This window comes from Stegostoma tigrinum, unplaced genomic scaffold (assembly GCF_030684315.1).
Source record: "Stegostoma tigrinum isolate sSteTig4 unplaced genomic scaffold, sSteTig4.hap1 scaffold_280, whole genome shotgun sequence".
NCBI lineage: Eukaryota > Metazoa > Chordata > Chondrichthyes > Orectolobiformes > Stegostomatidae > Stegostoma > Stegostoma tigrinum.
Window position 1 is genome coordinate 192,215 of NW_026728208.1, and position 24,084 is coordinate 216,298.

Genomic DNA, 24,084 nt, shown 5'->3' on the forward strand with positions numbered 1-24,084 from the left:
ACCCTCATTTACCTTCAGCAGGAAAACCTCAGACAGTGGTCCTTCCCGACTGTGCCTCGGCAGCAGCAGCCCCATCGTCCCAGTTATGCCCCAAGCTTTTAGTGCATCCCAGTTATGCCTCGTGGACACACCACCTGGTTACTGACAGGGAGCCTGGCAGCATCGACACGCTTCCGCGTCATGATGCGGTGACTGTAAATGGTCTCACAGTGGCCCTGGCCTCATTCGCACAACTCACAGGAAGTCCGACTTGACTGTAAACGGTCTTACAATTGCCCTCACCTCATTGACACACCTCCAGTAATTATACAGGGACGCAAAACAGTCTCACACCGAGCATGGCCTTATTTACACTCCTCCCAGAAACTAAACAGTGATTGTAAACAGTATCACAGTGGGCCTGGCCTCATCTCCATGCTTCCGACTTACTATACGGTGACTGTGAACAGTCTCACAGCAAGTCTGTCCTCATCTGTGCACCTCCCAATAACTATAAGCTGAAGGTAAACATTGAGCCTGGCCTCATCCACACACTCCCTGTAACTATACGGTAACTGTAAAAGGTCGCACACTGAGTCGAGAGAGAGTAGGAACTGCTCATGCTGGAGTCTGCGATAACTAGGTGTGGGCTGGATGAACACAGCACGACAGGCAGCATCAGAGCAGCAGGAAAGCTGATGTTTCGGGTTTCACCCACAGCCACTTCCAGGGCAGTGTACTGTGGCACAGGCCAACAAGGTGCACATAAACAATCTGACAGGATTCTCACCACCCGCCAATCTATGTTTTGTTGTTTGTTGGAAAGTTCTGATGATGACACATTGTACCAAATGACTTTGTCAGTCTGCTCTGGGAACTACACGACAGGATCCAGCCTCTCCTTTTCCCACAGGGTCTCGAGCACGCTGCGTGCTGACCACGACCTGATGGACTGGCGGTCAGACGTTTGTTTCTTTGCAAATTTCACAACAAAGGACATATGTTATAGAACGGTCCAACTACTTGGAGCTTTCCGTGGCAGAGAGGCCAGTCCCTTCGTTCGCAACACTGGGATCAGGTCGTACCTCAGTACAAAGTGACACTTGGTCTTTGCGTACTGAGAATCTACACACAGCTTAATGCACAACAAGGTGGACATCAGGATGAGGGTGACATTGGGTACGTTCTTCCCCCACTTAGTCAGAGCTCAGTACATGGAGTTGTTGCAGACACGGTCTATCTTAGGCTTCCAGTAGGAATGGAAGATGGCTCGGATGAGGGAAACAGTGCAGTGTGGGTGATGGGCCAGAACTGTGCCATGCACAACGACAGAGAGAGTGCCTCACACCTGATGACCAGGATTTTACCCACAATGTGCACCTCCCAAGGCTTTCTGCACGCCCCAGGCTCTCTGAACTGTGTGCCCAGCACTTTTGGGTGATCTGCCCTGACGGTGAAGGGAATGAAGGATCATTCAGGCCAGATCCCAAAGAACATGGCCTCACTCTCGTCTCGATTTACCGTGGCTCCCGAGGCCAGTTTGAAAGGGTCACAGATGCTCATGAACCTGCGCACTGACACTGGGGCTGAGTAGAGATTGGTGACATCGTTATCGTACAGGGACGCTTTGACCTGCAATCCCGCTCTACCTGGAATAATCACACTTCTCAGGCTCACATCCTTACTGATGGACTCAGCAAAGGGCTCGATAGAGCACACAAAAAGGCACGAGAGAGTGGGCAGCCCTGCCAGACCCTGGATCTGATGGGTAAGCTCTGTGATTCCCAAACGCAGATTGAGACTGCGCTAATGGTGTCGGTGTAGATCTGTCGGGCCCAATTGCAGATTCTCTCCCCAAAGCCCATTTTATAAAGCACATCCCACATGTTGGTGTGCAATATCCTGCCAAAGGCCTTCTCTTGGTCCAGGCTGATGAGGCAGGTATCCACCCCTCTGTTCTGCCTGCCGGTGATCGTATCCCTACGAGCACGAGGCTCTCAGAAATCGTCCTGTCCGCTGCAGCACAGGTTTGGTCAGGGTCAGTCACCAATCGCAGAGCAGACCTGACCCAGTTACAAATGACTGAGACAGGATTTTGTGGGCTTCATTCCCCAATTATATTGGTCGCTGCTTTCTAACTTCCTCCCTCAATCCCTTCCACTTGCAGGTCAGGGTGATGATACCATTCCTCATGGATTCGCTCACAGTACCTGACAGAAGCATACTGTCGTACAGCTCCAGCAGGCCCTGGCCAATCAACTCCCAAAGAGCTGAATACAACTCGGCTGGAAAGGCATCACTTCCCAGAGTTTTATTCTTTTCTGAGGACTCGAAGGCCTTCTCCAGCTCATCCAGAGATAATGGTCGGTCCAGGCTCTCCTGCTTGGTGTTGTCGAAGACCCCCAGGATCGAGGACAGGAATGTCTGGGTGTCATTGCGCCGGCTGTGGTCAGAGTGTCATACGGACTGGCTTAAAAGGATTTGCTGAGCTTCAGGATGTCAGATTGAGACAAACTTATCGAGCTATGTTCATCCTTCAGGCTGCTGAGCACAGAGCTCTCCTTTAGCATCTTCAAGAAGGAATGTGAACACATCTCATTAGGTCACATGCAGCTTTAAAGGACACTGATTTGGCCTCCATTGGAATACTGTAACTAATTCCAGTCTCCCTGCTGTAGGAAGGATGTTGTGAAACCGGAAAGGGTTCAGAAAAGATTTACAAGGATGGTGACTGGGTTGGAGGGTTAAAGCTAAAGGACGAGGCTGAATAGACTGGGTCTATTTTCCCTGGAGCATCAAAGGCTGAGGGATGACCTGATAGAGATTAGTAACAGCATGAGAGGCATGGATAGGGTTTATAGACATTGTCTGTTCCCTGGGGTGGGAGAGTCCATAACTGGAGGGCAGAGGTTTAAAGTAACAGGGGAAAGATCTAAAAGGGATTTAAGGTACATTATTTTCATGCAGAGGGTGGTGTATGTATGAAATGAGCTGCTAGAGAGAGGACTGGAAGCTGGTACAATTTCAACATTTAAAAGCCATCTGAATGCGAAAATGAATAGGAAGAGTTCAGAGGGATATGGGCCAAATGCTGGCAAATGGGACTACATTTATTTAGGATATCGAGTCAGCATGAACAAGTTGGACCAAACGGTCTGTTTCAGTGCTGTCTGTCTCTGACTGTTATTCTCTCTTGCTCCACAGTGCAGACCCTGAACCGCCAGATTATCTTGGAGGCCTCCAAGGCAGAGAGTGGGGCTTGCTGCCTCGACACCTCCTGGGGCTCCTCGGCGACATTGACCCAATTGTCTGTAGTAAGAGGTGGTGCTGCACGGGTTTCTGGAGTTTGAACAGTTTTGCCCAACTCTCTCTCACCTTCTGAACACTTTTCAGGACAAAGAACTTCTTGGGGTTCCCTTTGACTGCCTCCCACCAAGTGCAAAAAGGGTCTTCATCGTTCTCCAACCTGTGTGCTCTCTTTTGAGCTTCTTCATGATTTTTCTGGGGTCAACAGTTTCACATTCAGCTTCCATGTTCCCTTGCCAGCCCGCTGGTCATCCTGTAGGTGACAGTCAGCCAGCAGGAGGCAGTGGTCAGAGAAGAACACCGGCTTGACTTCAATGGATCTGATCGAGGACGTGTGGGCGCAAACAGGAAATCTATCCAATGGGTGTATAGACCCGTCTGGCTATGACCAGGCGTTTCTCCTCTATGCTCAGTCTGCAGGGGTGCTGAAGATGTTATGCAGCTTGGCAAATTCAACCGTTTCCATCAGCAATCTGGACGTCGAGTCCAGTTCACTGTCATACCCTCCATATTGTTCATTCGTGCCGATGATGCAGCTGAAGTCTCTGGCCAGAGTGACTGGCCTGGACATGACCAGCAGCAGTGGAAGCAGGACGGCCAACCCCTCACTCTTTCCCAGTGGGGTCTCCATGTTAATTACTCCGGGAAGCGTTTCTCTATGAGCCTGGCCTGATCTACACATCTCCCACAAACTATATGGTAACTGTGAACAGTCTTAAAGTGAGCCCGATTGATTCACCCTCCTATCAGTAACTTGCCAATGATTACTGCCTGTTTCACAGTCAGTCTAGTCTGATCTTCTCTTCCTCTGAGTGAATCCTTTCTGTCCTCTTCCATTCAGCCCGTGCCTTTGAGACTACAGCCAGATTCCCCTTCAGGCTGCATTTCATTCTCCTCACTGTCTCAGTGCTGCCACATACAGAGGGAAATGGAGAGACAGGTGATGTAATAGTTCTTGTGAAACCCATCCCCCTCCCTGCCCCACCTTCCAGCTGCAATGTTGGAAGATCACCACATTGGGCATTGCCATTAGTGCTCCAGCTCATTCATATTTCTTCACAAAACAGAAACACAACTCATCAACAAGAGTAAGTGGCAGGCAAATGAGATACATCAGACATCTAAAAGCAGTTTGTTGTTCAAAAGTGGAACTAACTTTAATTTGTATGCGTACAATAGAATCAGGAAGAATAATACATATATAGCATGCAACTCATTTCACTGAACACATTTGTGCAAATAAATAATATCTCTGCAGTTCAACCAATTCCAACAGCATAACATTAGAGACAGAACATTTGGAAATGATACAGAAATTTCAGATACTAATGATTTAAAGAGGAGTACAGATTAAGATCGGGGAAACTGAACATGGTGTACACACTAAAATCCATTTCGCAATTGGAATGCCTCATTCAGGCAATTACATCTCTCTCCCTCAGTCTCAAATGGTCTTCTTCCCATTCAATTTTCTTCCACTCTCTGGGCCACCCCCAATAAGCAGTTCCCTTCCCTCCCCAGTTTAGCCTCATGCCTTCCTTTACACTGGTATGGAATGGTATCTTTCTAGTACGTTTGATTTTCGATGAACACACCGCACTGGTTTGTGACCAGGTCGGCCAGTTGAACCTCACAGAATATGAGTTGCCTGATTGTTCCATATTAACAGCCCAAATCAGGGAGCCCTGGCTGACAGATAAGAAGTGTGAGGGTCAGAGATGCTGACACCCTGGCAACTATCTCTGAATGAGGCAGTGCTAAAGTTGAAGACAGTTCATTTGTAAACAAAAGTTGAATTGGAGATCGACACTGGCCTCAGTGTATTTAAAATACATCTCCAGCACTGGGTTTGAATATTATTGTTATCCTTTTGTTATCAAACATCTCTGTGTGCAGTGATCAGCAGGGTACATGGAGATGTGGGAACAGGTTTGTTTAGATTCCCTCCAGTGTGGAAACAAGCCCTTTGGCCCAACAAGTGCACACCAAACCTTGGAGCATCCCACCCAGACCCACGCCCATGAACACGATGGGCAATTTAGCATGGCCAATCCACCTAGCGTGCACATCTTTGGACTGTGGGAGGAGACCGGAGCACCTGGAGGAAACCCACACAGACACAGGGACAAGGTGCAAATTCCACACAGACTGAGGTTGGAATTGAACCTGGGTCCCCAGTGCTGTGAGGCTGCAGTGCTAACCGCTGAGCCACCGTGCCGCCCCATATCGTGTTGCTTTTGCACAAACTTTGATGAAGAGGAAAATGCCACTGATAATGGGAACTGCAGATGCTGGAGAATCCAAGATAACCAAGTGTGGAGCTGGATGAACACAGCAGGCCAAGCAGCATCTCAGGAGCACAAAAGCTGACATTTTGGGCCTCGACCCTTCATCAGAGAGGGGGATGGGAGAGGGAACTGGAATAAATAGGGAGGCGGGGGATGCGGACCGAAGATGGAGAGAAAACAAGATAGGGAGAGAGGAGAGTACAGGTGAGGAGGTAGGGAGGGGATAGGTCAGTCCAGGGAAGACGGACAGGTCAAGGAGGCAGGATGAGGTGGTAGGTAGGAAATGGAGGTGTGGCTTGAGGTGGGAGGAAGGGATGGGTCAGAGGAACAACATGTTAGGGAGGCGGAGACAGGCTGGGCTGGTTTTGTGATGCAGTCGGGGGAGGGGAAGAACTGGGCTGGTTTTGGGATGCAGTTGGGGAAGGGGAGATTTTGAAGCTGGTGAAGTCCACATTGATACCATTGGGTTGCAGGGTTCCCAAGTGGATTATGAGTTGCTGTTCTTGCAACCTTCGGGTGGCATTATTGTGGCACTGCAGGAGGCCCATGATGGACATGTCGTCTAAGGAATGGGAGGGGGGTGTTAAAATGGTTCGCGACTGGGAAGTGCAGTTGTTTGTTGCGAACCGAGTGGAGGTGTTCTGCAAAGCGGTCCCCAAGCCTCTGCTTGGTTTCCTCAATGCAGAGCGGGTCAGGAGTGAGGGGGCAGGTCACTGTGAGGGGGTCAGGACTGCAGGGGCAAGTCACTGTGAGCGGGTAAGGACAGAGAGGGCAAGTCCTTGTGATTGGGACAGGACTGAAGGGGCGAGTCGCTGTGAGGGGGTCAGGACTGCAGGGGCAAGTCGCAACGTGCGGGTCAGGACTGCAGGGGTAATTCGCTGTGAGTGGGTCAGGTCTGCAGAGAGAAGTCGCTGTGAGCAGGTCAGGACTGCAGGGTCTAGTCACTGTGAGCGGGTCAGGAGTGAGGGGGCAAGTCGCTGTGAGCGGGTCAGGACTGCAGGGGCAAGTCGCTGTGAGCGGGTCAGGACTGCAGGGGCAAGTCGCTGTGAGCGGGTCAGGATGGAGGGGGCAATTCGCTGTGAGCATTTCCCTCAGTCACTGCATCCCATTTCCCTCAGTCACTGCATCCCAATTCCCTCAGTCACTGCATCCCATTTCCCTCAGTCACTGCATCCCATTTCCCTCAGTCACTGCATCCCATTTCCCTCAGTCACTGCATCCCATTTCACTCAGTCACTGCATCCCATTTCACTCAGTCACTGCATCCATGCTGCACGGTCCATGCTATGTATAAATGTGGCATAAAATCCTTACTTGTATGTTCATTTCCTCTTGTAATAACATGTGGCATCATTAGCATCCTTAATCACTTGCATTTAATCGGAAAGCCTGGTACAAACACCAGATAACATGACAGTCTGAACAGAACGCATTTTCCAATGCTTTAAACATATAGTCATGTGTCTCAGTGAATAAAAATGCTCCTCATTTTACCGCAATTAAATCTCATAATAAAGGGACTATGTCTGAAAGTCGTCTCATCCGAAGGAAAACAGACTTGCTCCAGGAAAGCTGCTAAAATATATCAAAAAAAATATATGAAATGATTCTGGAAATTTCTGCAACACAAAGATCAAAGGAAACAATAGTTTGATGAACACACTGTTAAGTGTTGCACTTACACATCACATTTTGGAAAACAAACCACACTGATTTTCTACTTTACATAAAAAAATTGTTCCAAGTCTTCATTATGCAGCAGAGAACTGAAAAGGTGTAGACTTTTAACCTGCATAGAAAGTATGTGCGGAAGTTAAAACAAACAAAAAAAAGCCAGAGATAATGGGAACTGCAGATGCTGGAGATTCCAAGATAATAAAATGTGAGGCTGGATGAACACAGCAGGCCAAGCAGCATCTCAGGAGCACAAAAGCTGACGTTTCGGGCCGAGACCCTTCATCAGAGAGCTTCTGTCCTAAAAAGACAATATTATATTACAAAAAGGCAGGGAAGTTGGAGAATGCAGCATCATGCTTCCTGCAGAGATCAAGTTTTGTCTGTGTCGTAAAAAACAAAAAAACTGTGGGCACTGTAAATCAGCAACAAAAGCAGAAGTTGCTGGAAAAGCTCAGCAGGTCTGGCAGCATCAGTGAAGAGTGGGATCTGAGGAAGGGTCACAGGCTGCGAAACATTAACTCTGACATTGTCTACGTCATAGTGAGTTATGTCTATTGCTTCAGCAAAATCCAACCAACTCTGAATGAAAATCAATGCTTAAGAAATATCCAAAACATCCGCTGTCCCCGTTGTGGCTTCCTCTGCATTGGGGAAACGATGCAGAGGCTTGGGGACCGCTTTTCAGAACACCTACGCTCAGTTTGCAATCAACAACTGCACCTCCCAGTCACGAACCATTTCAACTCCCCCTCCCATTCCCGAGAGGACATGTCCAACCTGGGCCTCCTGCAGTGCCATAATGACGCCACCCGAAGGTTGCAGGAACAGCAACTCATATTCTGCTTGGGAACCCTGCAGCCCAATGGTATCAATGTGGATTTCACAAGCTTCCAAATCTCCTGTCCTGCCACTGCATCCCAAAACCAGCCCAGCTCGTCCCCGCCTCCCTAACCTATTCTTCCTCTCAACCATCCCCCCTCCCACCTCATACCGCACCCCTGTTTCCCCTCATCCCGCTCCCTTGACCTGTCCGGCCTCCCCAGACTGACCTATCCCCTCCCTGCCTCCGTACCCATACTCTCCTCTCCACCTATCTTCTCCTCCATCCATCTTCCATCCGCCTCCCCCTCTCTCCCTATTTATTTCAGAACCCGCACCCCCTCCCCATTTTCTGAAGGTGGTTCTCGGCCCGAAACGTCAGCTGTTGTGCTCCTAAGATGCTGCTTGGCCTGCTGTCTTCATCCAGCTCCACACGTTGTTATCTCGCATTCTCCAGCATCTGCAGTTCCCATTGTCTCTCCAAAACAAAGGCTGCTGTCTTTCAAAACCCAATCTCAGATTTTGAAGCTAGTCCTTACCCTGAAAAAATACCAAATATGTATAAAGTGGAAAACTGGAGGTGAAACCATTCAAAAAATTTTCATTGGCACAACAAATGTTCCAACTGTAAAAGCAGGTTAAGCACCTGTATAGGAGGAAACTGTACTCAAACTTTCAACAGACACTTCCAGCCAACAAATGTGACAAATAGCCATTTCTTGCTGGATTACCAATTTTGCTGTTGGGAAAATAGGCCTAGGCTTCGCAATGTACATTCAAACAAGATAGCACCCTCTCAGAACTCAACACTCACAGTCGTCGAGTTCTGTTTTCACAGTTTGGAGTATAATAGCATCAAGCAAAATACACCAAATCTTCTTTGGTACCTTTTCCTTCCATAAAACTGCTTTTAGTAGATGTGCACAGAATTCATTTTATACACGTTGAACAGTTGCTAAGTTCAAGACGCCAGTTCCAGCACTTTGACTTGCATCTGCTTCATCATCAAAACAGAACAAAATAAAGACCCACTCCTTGTAAGTCACATTTTCCATTTTTAGTGACAAGGTGAAGTGCGAGAACTGCTCACTTGATGTTAAAATCTCTTAAGTGTGTACCTATATATTTCAATTCTGTGAAATATGTGGAATGAGTTCGAGAGAAGGATTAATTTTGTTGCGCTGGGAGAGAGCTGGGACAGTTAAAATAGGTTGAATGGCCTCCTCCCATGCTAAAAATGTCCATAACTGTTGGTGGCCCTGCTAAATTCAAGTGGCCATCCTTTCATTGTGACTGAGACGCAGCATGTTACGATAGATGGCATAATGAAGAAATCCTTTGTTATTAATGAACTTTTCAGCACTCGGCATTCTTCCGAAGTCAAATGTTCGATATGTACCTGTTGCACTCACTTGGTTCCAAACACTTATAATTTGGAGGTGCTGGTGTTGGAGTAGGACAGACAAAGTCAGAAGTCACATGACATCAGGTTATAATCTGACACGTTTATTTGAAATCACACAAGCTTTTGGAGTGCAGTCCCTTCATCAGGTGCGGTCAGGGAGGAAAACACACAGACACACAATTCATAAGCAGACAGATCAAAACATCATACAACTGGTGTGAGTGGAGTGTCAGATAATAAGTCTTCATGCAGGATGTTTGTTTGTTTGCAGATATTTTGTTGAAGAAGCACACAACTTGTAGTTACAGTCAGTGTGGTATCTTATAAATTCTTGCTTTTGAAATAAAGGTTAAAACTCTAAGACAGATTCTGAACACAAGCCTCTAAACTACAAGTCAGAGTCTGACCTGAGATGTCACCTTTTGTACATTCCTGTTGCGCTGCCTGATTATCATGACAACACAGCACTGACATTGACTTTATAAACGCTTTACTTGCCTCTAACACTCTTGGTCACCTGTATAGAGTTATTATCTGACACTCCACTCACGCCAATTCTATGATCTTTTGATCTCTCTGCTTATAAGCTGTGTCTCTCTGTGGTCACCTCACGAACTGCACCTGATGAAGGGGCTGCACTCCAAAAGCTTGTGTGATTTCAAATGAACCTGTTGGACGACAAGCTGGTGTCATGTGACTTCTGACTTCAAACACTTATAGAATGTGTTTTCAATCCTATCGTGACTTGACAATAAGTCAACTTCTTAAAATTTATAAAATGAGAATGTCAAGTGAACTATGTCTAACGTTGAGCGCTTAAAAAAGGAAATATTACAACCATAGTCTAGTCAGACAGTAAAGACAGAAGGAATGATTTCATCGACTGTGTCTGACACCACACAATTCATCCCCCTTATGGAAGAAAGGTTGGCTGCGTTCTCTTTCTTCAGGAACATCCAGCTAATACCACCTTACTACTGCTTGTTTTATTCATCTGGTGTTCCATCTAATTCCTTGCAGTCTTGGTCAAACCTTCATGTAATTTATTTAAATTTTCAATAAAATAAATTTAACTTTATATTCCACAATTTTAACATCTCCTTTTAAGGTTTGAACGGTTCACTTCGTACACTGCACATCTTGTGTCAATAATTGGAGAACATGGTGGAAAAATCAAGATATATTGACAAGTAAACAAATGGCTAACTTCTGTTTCCTTGTCAGTAATGCCTTTTGAACAGAACATAAAGTTGCGCAACTATGTGGAGATAACAATTTCAAACTGGGAAGACCACTTTGTGGTCCCCACACCAATCTCTATTCACGACCTGCTGATTGCATTACTCCGCCTTGGCAACAATGTAATATTACACTTGTCTCAGCACAACCTTGGCATCTTGTTTATCCCATGATGAACGTCCGACCACACGTTCATGCAATCCCTAAAGCTGTCTCTTTACATCTTTTCAATCCTGCCTACCTGTCTTTTGTCTTGGCTCATTAGCAGTGAAACCTTCACCTGGAACTACTTCACTTCTGGACCTGACAATTCCAATGCATTCCCTGATGGAGACCCACATTTGTCCATTGAACACTTGAGGTCGTCTAAAACTCCACTGCCTGAGTCTCAACTTGAACCAATTCCTATTCTCAAAAAAAAACCTGACTGATACTATTAACAGGAATTTTTTTAAATTCTCATTTTTGTTTACAAATCGTTACTTGGCTATGCCTATCGCTATTTTGGTAATCTCCACCAGTCCAACCATACTTCAGGACATCTGCACTCGTCTAATTATGTCCGCTTGCCCACTCTTGATTTTAAACAGCCCACGACTCGTTGCCAAACATTTAATTGTGTCGGCTTCAAACCCAAGAAGAGACTTCCTACACCGTCAGCGAGCAAACTCACATCCAGAACCTCAACCCAAGCAACAAATCTTCTCAAACCTCGCTAACTTCCTACACCTCTTAGCCTCTGTACATTTCCTCTTTTAAGGCACTTTTTCAAACAATCCTCTTTCATCAAGCTCTTGATCATCAGAACTAACAACTTAATAAGGCTCAGTTGTATTCTGGGATCGTTAATACTCCAATCAGATGCCTTCAAAGTCTCCCTCCATTAAAGAGATTTTATAAGTGGTTGAAGTCATTGCCAACCAGAGGGGGACGAATTGGGGAGTTATTTCAAAGAGCTACGATATGCCAAACGACCTCCTTCCACACTGGCCAACTCTGATTGTACAAAAACAAAAATGATTTTCAGACTTGGGAAGATCCCTCAAAAATGTCACAAGTAACCAGCTTTTGGGCAGAGTCGAGCTGCTGAGATGACAGACCAGGATTTAGGGGTACCAGGAGTGATAATATGCTGAACACAATCAAATTTTGAGGTTGTAGAATGATGTGGTCTTCGGCATTTTTGACACTTGGACCAGTTTCCTTCCTTTCCACAGAACAAGTCAAATAGCGGCAGCACAATGTTGCATGGCCGCTCAAGCTTGCTCCACCGTCGATGATGATTGTGGCTGGTCTTCCACATCAATTCAACTTTTGCTCATATCTCATCCTCTTTTCAAAACATCGATCTATTCACGTGTAGTATCCCTCTCGCTAATTCATTCCAATCAATGAACTCCTAACGCTGACCCACCCCAGGTCAAAAAATTCAGCTGAGATCAGGAACTGATCTCGCCTGTATGGCTGAGCTGGCTTTTAAAAAGTGTGCCTGTGAGAGAGTCCCAGTGAGAAACATTCATTGAAAAAAAATAATTGCATGGATGGCTCTCCAATCCTAAACTCTATTCAAATTCAGTTGGTTTGTGATGCAGACTGATGCCCTGCAGAGAGGGCTCAATTGCCACACCAGTGAGCTGACCACAAAGGGTCTTCGCCTCAACCCCTCTACTTCCCTGAGGCATGGTGATCTTCAGGTTAAATCATAACCAGTTGTCTCTCTCTAAGGAGTCGCCAAATGGCGTGCTAAGACTTGACCTTTAACCCTGATAACATGGCAACAAGTAGATAACTCAGCTGATGTCACTGACTAATAGAATCCTCAACTATACTAATATTAACCATGTGATATCATCAGAAGGCATGCTCAACTAAGTTTTAATTTGCAAATTAAGTTAACAACCATTCAATCAATATTACTGAAGTACTCATATTACTGATCGTCTCGATACAACATTGTGGTTACATCTGTTCATAAGTGAAGTGAAATGTAATTGCACTTACTGTGGTTTTATCAAAGTGATCCTGCAATGAGTCAAGAAGCAGGTCACTCACAGGTTGCCGATCAGTGTGGACCCCCTCAGCTGTTATCACATGAGCCTCAAGATCATCCAGAACTTTCTGCAGTTCTTGAAGTTTCTCCAACGCCTTTTCCACCTGTTTCTGCCAGTTGCTCGCACGGATTTTCAGTTGTTCCCAATTTTCCTTCACTTCTATTGACTGTTTGCGGACAGCTTTGGCAATTCTCTGGGCTCTCTCTTCCGGGGCAGGTTCTGGAAACATGGAATGCAAATAATTTATCAACTATTCATGATTTTGATCGATAGATTTTCTTTCTGATCCCCTTTCCTTTAAAAGGTCTCTATGGACTTTCTCCTGAAATTGGGATATATAGTATAAGACGAAAGATTTTGGTACAGGCACATCAATGATAAATTCTGTAATTAGCTGGCAGGTCGCGGAGCCATTAACAGAGAATCACAGAGAACCAATACAAAGCCAAATAAAATTCTGCAGATATTTGAAATTTGTCACCACCAAGGAAACTTTAAAGAAGGAAAAGGATTAGTGACTAAATGGGTACAATTCTCAACAAAAGATTTGAAAAATCCTTTCAGGATATCTTTCATAGCTATGAGACAAACATCCAACACAAACCAACTTTCATCTTTCAGGACTGGCAAGTGAGAATGATAAACCCAAAGTCTACCCTGCATAGTTCGCTCTAGAACTCACTTAATGAGGTTGTTAAGAGATGGAGAGATAACAAAGTGTGCAGCTGGATGAACACAGCAGGCCAAGCAGCATCTGAGGAGCACAAAAGCTGACAGGTTGGGCCGAGACCTTTCATCAGAAAAGGGGGAGGGGGAGAGAGTTCTGAAACAAATAGTGAGAGAGGGGGAGGCGGATCAAAGATGCAGAGAGGAGAAGATCGGTGGAGAGGAGACAGACAAGTCAAAGAGGTGGGGATGGAGCCAGCAGAGGTGAGTGTAGGTGGGGAGGTAGGGAGGAGATAGGCCAGTCCGGGGAGGACGAACAGGTCTCCGGGGCGGGAAGAGGTTAGGAGGTAGGAAATGGGGGTGGGGTTTGAGGTGGCAGGATGGGATCGGTGGGCTGGTTTTGGGATGCGGGAGGGGGAGGGGTGATTTTGAAGCTTGTCAAGTCCACATTGATACCATGGAGTGCAGGGTTCCCAAGCGCAATATGAGGTGCTGCTCCTGCAACCTTCAGGTGGCATCGTTGTGGCACTGCAGGAGGCCCAGGATGGACATGTTACCTGAGGATTGGTAGGGAGAGTCGAAACAGTTCGCGACTGGGAGGTGCAGTTCTTTCGTCCAAACTGAGCACAGGTGAAGCGGTCCCCAAACCTCTGTTTGGTTTCCCTGATGTAGAGGGGGCCACAATGGCAACAGTGGATACAGTCTACCACATGAGCAGATGTGCAGGTAAACATCTGTTTGATGAGGAAATTCTTCCTGGGGCCTGGGATGGGGGTGAGGTATCGGGACCAGTGAATTTTAAACGTTGTTATGGATATGCAGGGAAAAGTGCTGGGTGTAGGGAGTGCTAGAGGGGAGTGTGGAGCGGATAAGGGGGTCACCTAAGGGTGGTGGGAAAAATGTCTTTGGTGGTGGGGTCGGATTGCGGATGGCAGAAGGGTCGGAGGACGACGCATTGAATCCGGATGTTGGTGGGGTGGTACGTGAGGGCGACGAGGACACTGTTTTGGTAGTTATTATGGGGTGCGGGTGTGAGGGATGAGTTGTGGGAAACGCGGGTGACACGGTCGAAGGTGTTTTTGGCCACTGAGGAGGGGGAAGTTCCGGTCCTTGAACAACCCTCAACAGTTTCTCTTTCAATTCCTCCCACTTCCTACAGACAAAGAGGGTGGCCAGGGTAGCCAAATGGGCCCAAGCTATGCCTGCCTCTTTGTAGGTTACATGGAACGCTCCCTCTTCCGTACCTACACTGGCCCTCAACCCCACCTCTTCCTCCGTTACATTGATGACTGTATCGGCACCACCTCGTGTTCCCACAAGGGGCTCTAACAGTTCATCCGCTTCACCAACACCTTCCTCCCGAACTTGAAGTGAACCTGGACAATCTCTGATACCTCTCTCTCCTACCTGGACCACTCTATTTCCAACCACTGAGAAACAAATATCCATTTCAACTCCACCAATTCCCACAGCTACCAAGATTACACCTCCTCCCACCATATTCCTGCAACAATTCATCCCCTATTCCCCATTCCTTTGCCTCTGCATCTGCACTCCCAGGATGAGGTTTTCTATTCCTGTATATCTCAGATGTCCTCATTTTTCAAGGACCACAACTTGCCCCGCTCTGTGGTTGATAACGCCCTCGACCGTGTCTCCAGCATTTCCTGCAACAAATCCCCTCACCCCACCCCGCGACAACAACCAAAACAAAGTCTCCCTCGTCCTGACGTACCACCCCACGAACCTCCGGATACAACGCATCATCCTTCAAAACTTTCAGATTCTCTGGGAGGCTGCGGAGGTGGTGACGGAGCCTTTGGCCTTGATCTTTGAGTCCTCATTGTCTACAGGTTTAGTACCAGAAGGCTGGAGGGTTACAAATGTTGTGCCCTTGTTCAAAGAGGGCAGTAGAGATGACCCAGGTAATTATAAACCCAGTGAGCCTTCCGTCTGTTGCAGGAAAAGTTTTGGAAAGCATTTTAAGAGATAGGATTTATAATCATCGAGCAAGCACCAATTTGATGGGAGATAGTCAACATGTATTTGTCAAGGGCAGGTCGTGTCTCACAAGCCTCATTGAGTAATTTTGGAAGGTGACCAAGCACGTGGATGAGGGTCGGGCAGTTGACGTGGTGGACATGGACTTCAGTAAAGCCTTCGATAAGGTTCCACATGGTAGGCTATTGGAGAAAACATGGAGACATGGGATTGAGGGAGATTTAGCAGGTTGGATTAGAAACTGGCTTTGGCTAAGGAGGCAACCAGTGGTGGTTGATAGAAAATAATCAGCCTGGAGTCTGGTTACTACTGGTTTGTCTCAAGGATCTGTTTTGGGACCACTGCTGTTTGTCATTTTTATAAATGACTCGGACGGAGGCATTGGTAGATCGGTTAGTAAGTTTGCAGATGACACTCAAGTCGGTGGAGTGGTGGACAATGTGGAAGAGTGTTGCAGGTGACAGGTAGACTTGGATGAACTGCAGAATTGGGCGGAAAGGTGGCAGATGGAGTTCAATGCGGATAAATGTGAGGTGATTCACTTTGGGATGAATAATAGGAAGGCAGAATATTGGGTCAATGGAAAGATTCTTGGTAGTGTTGCTGTGCAGAGGGTGTCCATCTATGTCGATCCCTGAAAATTGCCATCCAGGTTGATAGGGCTGTGAACAAGGCTTACGGTGTTTTAGGTTTTATTGGCAGTGGGATTGAGATCCAGAGCAACTGTCCAAACAGCTGGTGCGGTCTCATTTGGAATACTGCATACAGTTCTGGTCGCCCCATTACAGGAAGGATGTGGAAGCATTGGAAAAGGTGCAGAGGAGATGTTGCCTGGTCCGGAGCGAAGGTCTTCTGAAGAAAGGCTGAGGGACTTGGGTCTGTACTCATTGGAGAGAAGGTGGTTCAGAGGGGATTTAATCGAGACATACAAGATGATCAGTGGATGAGACAGGGTGGACAGTGTGGGTCTTTTACCGAGGATGATGACGTCAGCTTGTATGAGGGGGCACAGCTAAACAGTGAGGGATAATAGATTTGAGATAGATATCAGAGGCAGGATCTTCACTCAGAGAGTGGTAAGGATGTGGAACCCCCTGCCTGCCAATGCAGTTAGCTCAGCCACATTAGGGGCATTTCAACAGTCCTTGGATAAGCATATGGATGATAATGGGATCGTGTAGGGGGATGGGCTTAGATTAGTTCACTGGTCCATCCACATCATCGCAATGAGCAAAAAAGCACACCGTCGTCTCTACTTCCCAGGAGGCTAAGGCAATTCCGTGTGCCCACAAGGGCAACTTTCATTGATGTACCACAGAAAGCATCCTATCTGGATGCATATCACAGCACGGTTCCTCCAGGAAAACAATCCCTCATTATTATGGCTCCTGCCTTTCTTCTTCCAGGCAGAATTGGTTCTGCTTTGTCATAACTAATTTGGGAGAAAATCCACGCTCAGTCTAAGTTAATTCTTCCAACAATTCAGATACCATGGAATACTGAGCAATGAGTTCGTGTGTGAGAAAAAGAGAGAGAGAGAGAGAGAGCGCGCGAGAGAGAGAGAGCGCGAGAGAGAGAGAGCGCGAGAGAGAGAGAGCGCGAGAGAGAGAGAGAGAGCGCGAGAGAGAGAGAGAGAGAGAGAGCGCGAGAGAGAGAGAGAGAGCGCGAGAGAGAGAGAGAGTGCGAGAGAGAGAGATGGGCGATGAGGGAGAGACAGACAGACAGAATAGGTGACAGAATGTGAGTGTGTGAGCGCCTGCATCAGACAGTGAGAGATGTTGCTGAGGTGGAGATAGTTGAGAGTGTCGATCACCAACAATCTCTCCTGGTCCACCCAGATCGTTGCAATGGGCAAAAAAGCACACCAAATGTCTCTATTTCCCCAGCAGGCTAAGGTAATTTGGAGTGTCCACAAGGTCAACTTTCATTTACGTACCAGAGAAAGCATCCTATCTGGATGCATGTCACAGCATGGTTTGGCAACAGCTCTTCCTAAGACCACAAGAAACTGCAGAGTCATGAACACAGCATAGTCCATCATGCAAACCAGCCTTCCATTCGTTGATTCCACCTACACTTCCCGCTGCCTCGGGAAAGAAACTGACATAATCAAAGGCCCTTCTCACCCCACAATTACACTCTCTTCTCCCTTTTTCTGAAGGGAAGATGTAAAAAAAGTTTGTATGCATGCGTGAAAAGATTCAAGAACAGCTTCTTCACCGCTGTTATTGGACATCTGAATAGGACACTGAAAAGCTTAAATCTAATTTTGATCTTGCTCTCTGTGCATCTTCTCTGTAGCTGTCACTATGTTCCGTTTCACTAATGCGCCTTGTTTGATATCACCTGTCTATACTGCATGCAGAAGAAAACTTTTCACTGTACCTGGGCACATGTGACAATGATGACTCAAATCAAGATAATAAAACGTGAGGCTGGATGAACACAGCAGGCCAAGCAGCATCTCAGGAGCACAAAAGCTGACGTTTCGGGCCAAGACCCTTCATCAGAGATGCTGCTTGGCCTGCTGTGTTCATCCAGCCTCACATTTTATTATCTTGGATTCTCCAGCATCTGCAACTCCCATTATCTCTGACTCAAATCAAATTGACTGTGTGCAAGAGAGAGGTGAGCATATGTTTGTGCTCAAGAGTGCAAAGACAGTGCATGAAAGTGTGTGTGTGCGCACGACAGAATGTGTGTGCCAGTGACTGTGCTTGAGAGTGTGTGAAAGGGAGTTAGCACAAGAAGGGAGTGTTACAGCATGCATGAGGGAGTGAGTGTCTCTGTAAGTGTGAGTGAGCTTGACAGCAAGTGAATTTGCAAACCTAAGTGTGTGAGGGAGAGATTTGTGGTAGTGTGTGTGTACTTGAGAGTAAGAGCATTGGCAAGTGATCCTGCGACAGTGCATGCAAGTGTGCCACAGAATGTGTGCAAGACCGTGTACGACTGTGAGACGGTATGGAGTATGAATGAGTGAGAATGTGACAGAGTGTGTTCGTGAGAGACTGTGTTCCTGACTTTTTTTTGTGTGTGTGTAGTGTGTTTGTGCATGAGGGACAGAATATGCATGTGCAACATAGTGTGACTGTGAACCTCTGTTGGTGCCTGTGAGTGAAGTGATGGGGGAGAACAGGGAGAGGAAAGATAAAGACTGAGAGACAGACAGAGACAGAGAGAGACAGACAGAGACAGAGAGAGACAGACAGAGAGAGAGAGACAGACAGAGAGAGAGAGACAGACAGAGAGAGAGAGACAGACAGAGAGAGAGAGACAGACAGAGAGAGAGAGACAGAGAGAGAGAGAGAGACAGAGAGAGAGAGACAGAGAGAGAGAGACAGAGAGAGAGAGAGCGCATGAGAGAGAGATGAGATGAGGAATTAGAAATGATGAGTGGTCAATACCTGGAGGAAAAAAAGTGTGTGAGTGTTAAGAGAAGCCGCTGGATGTCATAGAACATAGAACAGAACATAGAACAGTACAGCACAGAACAGGCCCTTCAGCCCACAATGTTGTGCCGACCATTGATCCTCATGTATGCACCCTCAAATTTCTGTGACCATATGCATGTCCAGCAGTCTCTTAAATGACCCCAATGACCTTGCTTCCACAACTGCTGCTGGCAACGCATTCCATGCTCTCACAACTCTCTGCGTAAAGAACCTGCCTCTGACATCCCCTCGATACTTTCCACCAACCAGCTTAAAACTATGACCCCTCGTGCTAGCCATTTCAGCCCTGGGAAAGAGTCTCTGGCTATCAACTCTATCCATGCCTCTCATTATCTTGTATACCTCAATTAGGTCCCCTCTCCTCCTCCTTTTCTCCAATGAAAAGAGACCGAGCTCAGTCAACCTCTCTTCATAAGATAAGCCCTCCAGTCCAGGCAGCATCCTGGTAAACCTCCTCTGAACCCTCTCCAAAGCATCCACATCTTTCCTATAATAGGGCGCCCAGAACTGGACGCAGTATTCCAAGTGCGGTCTAACCAAAGTTTTATAGAGCTGCAACAAGATCTCACGACTCTTAAACTCAATCCCCCTGTTAATGAAAGCCAAAACACCGTATGCTTTCTTAACAACCCTGTCCACTTGGGTGGCCATTTTAAGGGATCTATGTATCTGCACACCAAGCTCCCTCTGTTCCTCCACGCTGCCAAGAATCCTATCCTTAATCCTGTACTCAGCTTTCAAATTCGACCTTCCAAAATGCATCACCTCGCATTTATCCAGGTTGAACTCCATCTGCCACCTCTCAGCCCATCTCTGCATCCTGTCAATGTCCCGCTGCAGCCTACAACAGCCCTCTACACTGTCAACGACACCTCCGACCTTTGTGTCGTCTGCAAACTTGCTGACCCATCCTTCAATTCCCTCGTCCAAGTCATTAATAAAAATTACAAACAGTAGAGGCCCAAGGACAGAGCCCTGTGGAACTCCACTCACCACTGACTTCCAGGCAGAATATTTTCCTTCTACTACCACTCGCTGTCTTCTGTTGGCCAGCCAATTCTGTATCCAAGCAGCTAAGTTCCCCTGTATCCCATTCCTCCTGACCTTCTGTATGAGCCTACCATGGGGAACCTTATCAACTGCCTTACTGAAGTCCAGAAACACCACATCCACAGCTCGACCCTCATCAACTTTTCTAGTCACATCCTCAAAAAACTCGATAAGGTTTGTAAGGCATGACCTACCCCTCACAAAGCCGTGTTGACTGTATTTGATCAAGCCATGCTCTTCCAGATGGTCATAAATCTTATCCCTCAGAATCCTTTCTAACACCTTGCAGACGACAGACGTGAGACTTACCGGTCTATAATTGCCGGGGATTTCCCTATTTCCTTTCTTGAAGAGAGGAATTACATTTGCCTCTCTCCAGTCCTCAGGTACGACTCCAGTGGAGAGCGAGGATGCAAAGATCTTCGCAAGTGGCGAAGCAATTGCATTTCTCGCTTCCCAAAGCAGCCGAGGACAAATCTGATCCGGGCCTGGCGACTTGTCAATCTTAATGTTTGACAAAATTTTCAGCACATCAGCTTCGTCTATCTCTATCCATTCCAGCATGCACACCTGCTCTTCAAAGGTTTCATTCACTACAAAGTTGGTTTCTTTCGTAAAGACAGAAGCAAAAAACTCATTTAGGGCTTCCCCTACCTCCTCAGGCTCCACACACAAGTTCCCTACGCTCTCCCTGATCGGCCCTACTCTTTCTTTGACCATTTTCTTATTCCTCACCTAAGTGTAAAATGCCTTCGTGTTTTCCCGGATTCCTTCTGCCAAGCCTTTCTCGTGCCCCCTCCTGGCTCTCCTCAGACCATTTTTGAGCTCCTTCCTTGCCTGCATGTAATCCTCTCTAGCTGAACTTGACCCTAGCTTCCTCCACCTTGTGTAAGCTACCTTCTTCCTTTTCACTAGAAGCTCCACCGCTCTCGTCATCCAAGGTTCCCTAATCTTACCCCTTCTTGCCTGTCTCAGAGGGACATATTTACTCATCACTCCCAACAACTGTTCCTTAAACCGTCTCCACATGTCTATAGTTCCCTTACCATGGAACAACTGCTCCCAGTCCATGCTTCCTAACTCATGTCTAATCGCATCATAGTTTCCTCTTCCCCAATTAAATATCCTCCCATTCTGCCTAATCCTCTCCTTCTCCATAGCTATGTAGAATGTGAGGCAGTTATGGTCACTATCACCAAAATGCTCTCCCACCACAAGATCTGATACCTGCCCCGGCTCGTTTCCGAGCACCAAGTCTAGAATGGCCTCTCCCCTCGTCGGCCTGTCAACGTACTGCGTTAGGAAACCCTCCTGAACACACCTTACAAAAACAGCTCCATTCAAATCTTCTGCTCGAAGGAGGTTCCAATCAATATTAGGAAAGTTAAAGTCACCCATTACAACAACCCTACTGCGTCCACACTTTTCCAAAATCTGTCGACCTATGCTTTCTTCAATCTCCCTGCTGCTACTGGGGGGCCTGTAGTAAGCCCCTAACGAGGTGACTACTCCCTTGCTGTTCCCAATTTCCACCCACACTGACTCGGTAGGCAGATCTTCCTCGACAAAGGAAGCTTCTGTAGCTGTGATACCCTCTCTGATTAGTAGTGCTACACCCCCTCCTCTTTTTCCCCCCCCTCCCTACTCATCATCCCTATAACATGGAGTTAATATTGTCCCTTTGCGCTCAGTAAAATCATGGAATCATGAATCAGAGAACCCTTACAGTGTGGAAACAGGTCAGTCAGTCCATCATGTCCACACTGCCCCTCACAGCATTCCACCCAGACCCATCCACCTCTAACTCACCTAACCTACACATCACTGAACACCTTGGGAAATTTAGCATGGCCAATCCACCGACCTTGCACATCTTTTGACTGTGGGAGCAAACTCGAGCATCCAGAGAAAACCCATGCAGGCACATGGAGAATGTGCAAACTCCACACAGAAAGTCACCAAAGGGTGGAATTGAGACAGCGGTGTTAACCAGAGCCACTGTGCTCTATATTATGCGAATTCAGCTGCAAGCATTTTTTTTTTAAAGAAGGGAAACTTACGATCGTCACAGGATTAGAGTGGTTTCAATCTTCTGTCAGCTTTGAGAACCTTATCCATATCTGCCTTCACAAGGGCAAGGTGTTGGTAATGGTGTGAGACCGGATAGTATGCAGCAGCTCGCCATGCAAAAAATTAACGGCACTTTCATTGCTTTTTTCCTAGGGGCATAACAGAAAGACAAGAACATAAAAAAATCCTGAAATCTTTCTCCAATTTCAATCTCAAAGGGACCATCCGTTCCTCAAAAGTCATAACCAAACTGAACATGGGCCTCCTGCAGTGCAACAAGTGATGCCACCCCAAAGTTGCAGGAACAGCAACTCATATTCCGCTTGGGAACCCTGCAGCACAATGGACATGGCTGACAGCTCTGTCAACCACGAATGCAAGGAATGCTCAGTTGAGGAAGAATGCAGATATTTCGGAATCCCTCCAGCAGAAGATATCATTAGAACAAATGGATCTGTCTGGACAGTCCTGTTTGTAGATTTTGGGAAGTAAGACTCCATTGTTTGTCATCAAGGATATGGTTGAGTGATCATATTCAGACTGAAGAGACCAAGAACGTGAGGCTGGAGAATGGGTGCAGAACTATGCCTCTCGGAATTCCTGTGCGTGTCTATGCTTGGCTTGGGCTACTACGGTTACCTTGTCGCAGTGTCCTCTGAGAGGCGTGATTCTCCACCCATAATGCAACCAACAAACAGATACAATTGGACCCCCACACACAAACCCATACAGATCAAAACCGGAAATGACAGTACTCATGGTAACAGACTGGACAGTGTCAATTCCAGACAGAGTAGAATAACATCGTTTCATTGGAGGCTGTACCGATGATGTCACCGATCATGGTGACGAAACGTCTGAATGATAAGAAGCCAGCTCGGCGAGCAAGTCCACAACCTCAATCAGAGAACTGGCTGTTTTGAACTACCTTTTTCAAGAGTTTCAGTTTTGATTTTGAATGTTAAATCTCGCTCCCACATAGGGATGGGGGATTACTGTTAACAGCTGCATTCTAACTAATTCATATCGAATCATTATTGTTTTGACCAGTCTTCGGGTCAGGCTCCCTCGGTGACTGAGCCTCCCAAATTGTTAAGTTCCCTCGTGAAAGACTCCCCTTCTTTACACACCCAACTAGATCCACCTCAGTTGGTACGAATTAAGCTGATTAAAAAGGATCTTTGTCTTGTGGATACCTTCCTATGTTTCAGAAGGAGTCAAGATAGCTCAGGGTGACACGGTGACTCAGTAGTTAGTAATGCTACCTCACAGCACCAGGGACCCGAGTTCCATTCCAGCCTCGGATGACTGTCTGTGTGGAGTTTGCACATTCTCCCCTTGTCTGTGTGGGTTTCTGCTGGGTGCTCTGGTTTCCTCCCACAGTCCAGAGATGTGCAGGTTAGGTGGATTGGCAATGCTGAATTCCCCACAGTGCCCACGGATGTGTAGGTTAGGTACATTACCCATGGGAAATGGAGGCTAACAGGGATAGAGTAGGGGAATGGGGATGGGTCTAGGTGGGATGCTCTTTGGAGGGTTGCTGTGGGCTTTTTGAACTGATTGGCCTGTTTCCACACTGGGGATTCGATAAAACTAGCTTCTCCTGAACTCGTGAGAGAGTGAGTTTATCAATTGCTAAATGCAACAAGTCATAAGGCACCACAAATATGCACAAGTCAGAAACAAGAAATTAGCTCAAAAACCATAAAAGTTAAGAGGGATACGGATACTTCAGCCTTTGGATTGTTTGTGAAGAATAGAAAGTGGGATGTTGTTGCCACTAAGTTGGGCGATCCCCGTAATGTTGATATGAATTCAGCAGTTAATTTTGAGATTCTTGTTGAAATTCTTTTGACCTTGTTTCCCTTTTGACATTGCCCAGGTTTGCAGAGCTCAGAGCAAGAGATTTTCTTTTCTTCTTACCTGCAGCATAGGGCGATGAAACAGCTGTCCCAGAGCCGTGACCTCCGCAACTCCTGAGACCACACGAGCACATTCGCCCAGGAATACACACGGACTGATACGAAAGAACTATCGGGATAACAATACTCAGCATGGTACTGGAAAAGACAGCATGTACA

The 24,084-nt window shown here is 46.8% G+C and overlaps 1 protein-coding gene across 1 annotated transcript in view; it reads right to left on the bottom strand.

Moving 5' to 3' along the window:
* Nucleotides 1–5,456: 5,456 nt before the first annotated feature.
* The window catches only part of LOC132208079 (utrophin-like), a 31,497-nt gene continuing 12,869 nt past the window's right edge, over nt 5,457–24,084 (bottom strand). The window contains exons 2-4 of the mRNA XM_059643818.1: nt 23,927–24,063; nt 12,715–12,983; nt 5,457–7,148 (exon numbers count right to left, since the gene is read on the bottom strand). Of these exons, the coding sequence (XP_059499801.1) occupies nt 7,080–7,148; nt 12,715–12,983; nt 23,927–24,059 (471 nt within the window). The 5' untranslated portion in view covers nt 24,060–24,063 and the 3' untranslated portion in view covers nt 5,457–7,079. The remainder of the gene's footprint in view (nt 7,149–12,714; nt 12,984–23,926; nt 24,064–24,084) is intronic.